The 5,000-nt window shown below is 38.5% G+C and overlaps 1 protein-coding gene across 2 annotated transcripts in view; it reads right to left on the reverse strand.

The window, feature by feature from the left end:
- LOC113830428 (rhodanese domain-containing protein CG4456) overlaps positions 1 to 4,700 on the reverse strand; it is a 4,944-nt gene extending 244 nt beyond the window's left edge. Inside the window, exons 1-3 of one of the 2 annotated variants that reach the window (XM_027383643.2) lie at positions 4,560 to 4,700; positions 751 to 864; positions 266 to 428 (exon numbers count right to left, since the gene is read on the reverse strand). In XM_027383643.2, coding sequence (XP_027239444.1) covers positions 266 to 428; positions 751 to 864; positions 4,560 to 4,566 — 284 coding nt within the window. In that variant the 5' untranslated portion in view covers positions 4,567 to 4,700. Of the gene's footprint in view, positions 1 to 265; positions 429 to 750; positions 865 to 3,463; positions 3,593 to 4,559 lie in introns of those variants that run through there. The other variant, XM_027383642.2, reaches the window with a different exon arrangement.
- Positions 4,701 to 5,000: the final 300 nt, after the last annotated feature.

Here is a 5,000-nt window from a genome sequence, read left to right on the forward strand (position 1 = left end):
GTATGAAATAGAAGCAATGACAATGGAAATTAATTTAATGGTGTATAATCATATGATTTATATAAGTTAGGGGTCTATCTGTCTAAACGATATTAGCAATTCAGGAGTAAGAAAACCGAAGAACGTGTAATTCTTTCCTACCTTTTAGCCGAAAGGAGTCCACCTCAACTTGACCTCTAGACCAAATGTAAACAAACCCACCTGTCTAGGTCATCCACGCACGGAAACCCAAACGTCATTTTCGACTGACTGGAAACCAACCCACCTGGCTTGGTATCCTTTCGACTTGAACAGATCCCCGGCCCTCCTGGCACGACCCCCCTTCATGCAGTGGGTGACAATGGACGTGGATGTCGAAGGCTTCTCGAACCCGTACTTGGCCTCGAAATCGTGCTCGCTCAGGTCCATCGCGGACTCCAACTCTGGCACTGGAACGTTGAAACTTTGGGTTATATGCGGCACTCTCTCTTGGTTTCTATATGGAAATACATGAATGACATCTATGGTCTTAGCGTTAATATCATAAACATCACGATTTTAAAACGAGTAGCCACGAACGAAATAGTAATTTTAGCCCTATAATCCTCAACATCCTATCCGACATATATACAGAACTACACACAAATCACTATATAAAATACTATCCATATACACAGAACTACACACAAATCACTAAAACTCGACCTAATTCAGCTGATATAACCGTAGGGCTCTCTATCTTTAACAAGAAATAGTATAAACAGCACATACATGGAATACAGTGCGAGCCGGGGATCTGGCCGTTGTCCTCGACCTCATTTCGGTTCCTCACGTCGATGACCACATAGTCGGAGAGGTTGCTCGAGAGGTCACTGAATTCGATGTCTGTGGGAGAAAGAAGACGTCACGATGAGTGTAAAAGAGGGTGTTGTTTTTCTTTTCAAGTTATGGGCCATTTACATGGAATATGACATCAGCCGTAACATTACACGTGAATAGACGAACGGAAGGACGAATGAATGAAACACAAACAGAAATATGATATAGGCAACATGGTATCTTGGTTTTTGCATGATTAGATCTACATTATCGATTTTGAGACTTTGTTTTTGAGTGATTGATTCTAATTGAAGTCGGGATTCTGTGAGAGAAAGAATTTCATGATGAATTCAAGAGCTAATTAATATTATAAAAGATAAGATTTGGGTCAATTAAGGCTGACAGTTCTCTGTTTTATGTGCTAAGTATTTTATTTTTGATTTTGAAAATATTGCTTCCAGTTGTGACGAATCAAAGTGCCTGTCACATTTTATAATCTTACCAATTATCCCTGTGCTTCTAATTTTAATTCTCCTTCTCCTTTCATAGAAATATAGCTCTTCATCTCCATCTTTGTCTCCCTTTTTCCATGTCTGATTTCAATTTTCCGTTCTTATCATCTACATTTTCTCAATACAGTAGCCCATACAGTGCAAATCTCCTACAACCCCTTTCTTTAATTAAAAAGAAAATTCTCTGCATCAAATGTACGATTTTCAGAACACGTACATTGTACCAAAACCTAAAAGAAAGCAAAATAATGAATAAAACAAAACAAAACAAAGTCAGGAAACCACACGAACATTCAAAAAAGGAAGCGCAAGTAAATAAAAGAATCATTATCACTATCAACACACAGCGTAGGAGAGCCGTCGACAGGACACGTCGTCACAACCAACCTAATCGTCCTCAGCAACGCCCTTGCATGCAAAGCGTCAACCGACACGCACCCTTCCTAACTCCAGCTTGCAACCACCCATTCTATTGCCGCTCGAGCTACAGGGCTCAGAATTTAGCACCAGAAGTCCCGACGTTCAATAGCTCAGAAAGAAAAAGAAAAAAAAAGAAGGAAGAGGCAGAGAAGGAGGAGGAGGATAACGACGACGACAAAGAGGACGCGATAAAGAAAAAGAAGAAGAAATAGACGGAAGAGAGGAAGAAGTAGATGGAGATAATGAAGTAGAAGAAAGAGACATAGAAGGAGATGATAAATGATGCAGGAAAAATATACGGAGAAGAAGAAACACGAAAAAGAGGATTCAGAAGAAGTAGACGGAACAGAAAATGAAGAAATAGACGAAGAGGAAATAGGCGGAGACGTAGAGGAAGAAACAGGCGGAGAAGAAGAACAAGAAGAAAAGAAGGAGGAAAAGAAGACAGAGAAAATGAAGATGGAAGGGAGGGGGAAGGGGGAAGTGGTAGTAGGGCTGGTACAGGAGGAGGGGGAGGGGGGAGGCTGTGACGAATAATGAAAAAAAGGGAATATAAATGAAAAGAAAAACAAAACGGAGAGACAAAGTGACAAGAAAATCAATCAAAGCGCAAAAAACGCCTCAGGGCCCTTATCGCGTACGAGTTTTAATAAATTTATCACAAGAGATAAGAGAGGAACAAGGTAAACCGAGAGTCTATGGATTACAAACCCTTTTTATCTTAATTCCAGGCAAAGTTTATCCGAGATAACAACTTCCTTCGTTATTATTACCGTTACTATTTTTTCCAGACTCTGTTATCTTCAAATTCATTAGATACAATAAGGAAAAAAAGAACATAACCTTTCGATATTAACGTTATAAGTAATTAAAAGAAAAGAGAGAAGACAAAGCAGGCATGAACGCACTCCTCGGCCCGGCCCGCTCCGTTGCATTGCAAGAATCATGGTGACGCAGCACTTTTTTCGTTGCATGGCGGAAACTTGCCTCGCCTTGCAAGTGCCGCTTGCTTTCACGCAATAATAGTCACTTCCTGCCGTGCGATTTCGTCAGGAGAGGGCAGGGGAATCTACGAAAGCAGTGGGTTTTTCGGTTTAAGCAAATATGGCTAATGCTGAAATACTTTGATAAACGTTTGTTATATGGTAATGGACTGCAATCAGAGTAGAATATCTCTCTTTTATCTCTAAATGACCGATAGGCAACTATTACACTCACACATTCGCGGGTACAGAAATAAGCAAATGCATTGAGAATTCCACTCATGTTAAAAATCATACATACACTCATGAATGGAAACATGTAGAAAGAAGTATAAACATATTACCATTCATGCAGATGCACACATACTAATATATCTACGTCATCTTGATTTCATCAAATTATCGGAAGATGTAATACCAATTTCGGAAAAGAAGCAACCGTGATGCCGATCATTGTCGATATAACTTAATTGTCTATGTCAAAAGCTCTTAAAAGTGGAAGTTATTAATTGGCAATTCAGACGTTTGTTTACCCACATAAGTAAATTAATGCCAAATATTCACGAAAATTGTTTGAATACAGGTGTAAAGTACATGCGATAACTTGGCTGTTTTTGTAAGGCAAGACACTAGGATAACGCACGACAGTAATGTAGAAATCGATCAGATTTTTCGTTATGTAAACAAGTGACTGATATACTAACATATTTCTCTTACACGAATAGCTAACAACACACCGTTCTTGCATACCTGCCATCGTGAAAATCTCCCAGTTAGGCACAGATCCGTATGACTTGTGATGGTTGGGGGCGTTCGTGTAGTGACAACCGCTCTGAAACCGACTTCCCAATGCTTTCCCTGACGCTGGTTGTTGCCAGATATTGCATTTCGGGGGGTAACTACGATAAAAAATGGGTAATCCCTACGCATATTTTGTTGTTTGTATTATGTTGGTTATATCAGAATAAGTAAAAGATTTTTATATTTAAAAATGGATGGATTGCAACGATCAATTATAGTTAAATTGTGGAACAGGAAATAGATATTTGGTAGCTAGTACGACCTTTACCTGTATATTTATTGGCTGCGCTGTTGGTCTGCGCACACCGCCAAGTTACGTATAAAGCCACATAAAACTCAAGATAGTAATAATGAATATTTAAACAACAATAGATAAAAAAGGCATAAGAGCCGCATGTTTCGATTCATATTTAAAAACATATCGGTTACATGGTAGTGTGATTCTTATTTCGTTTTCATTTAGACTCTACATGAATCTATCGCCGGATGTCATTCGTTCAGCTGCTCAGTTTCAATACGAATCTGATAAATATTGATCTGCCATATCAGTTGACAGATATGGAATGCGAAATTGAAACAACAAAGGCAATTAATCATGTTTCTAATTATGTAATTAAATTATTCCATCATCTTCCTATAAACTCCACGAATGAAGGAACTATGGTCGCGCGAATTCAGTCTATAATCTATAAATCGCTTCTTCTACATGTATTGCGACAGTTAGTGAAGGTTTTATGATGCTATGACTGAAAAGCCGATACAACGTTTTTTGTTTGTTTGTTTGTTTGACACAGCCTCGGAAAATGGGATTTGTTTTACGCGGGAAAAGTTTAGCTTTCAAACTGGGGTTTGCGAAGGACATTTTTTCTAATTTCTTTATGTGTGTGTGTATATATACATATATATATACACTCAAGGCTAAATGTACATACATACACACACACATATATATATCTTTATATATATGTGTACACATACACGTAAAGACACATATATAGATGTACACATATAAGCGCATATACATTCACACTGCAGTCTTCCTTACCTGACATTTCTGCGAATATGTTTGACAAGCAGACTTCCTTTCGTAACGGCGGCTAGGGAGCGTTCGCGTAGAATAATCCGCAGGCAGTCGGGCTTCTCTTGATATCACGTCCGGCTTCAGCGCAGTTGCCAGAGGTCGTTTTATGGGGGGTCCGCGATTGGAAAACCGGTTTCGGTGATACGCAATAGATTTGGTTGGTGTATTACAAGCTTTGGAATTATGCTTGCTTGTTGATTTTAGAGTGTCTGCCTTTTTGTAATTATTTCAGTGCATATGTATAACGTGCTTGTCCAAGAATATGGCCACAAACATGCATACATACATACATACACACACATCTGCGCGCGCGCACATGTGTGTGTCAATCAATCTTTCTATATATATATATATATATATATATATATATATATATATATATATATATATATACATATGCATATG

Source organism: Penaeus vannamei, chromosome 20 (assembly GCF_042767895.1).
Source record: "Penaeus vannamei isolate JL-2024 chromosome 20, ASM4276789v1, whole genome shotgun sequence".
NCBI lineage: Eukaryota > Metazoa > Arthropoda > Malacostraca > Decapoda > Penaeidae > Penaeus > Penaeus vannamei.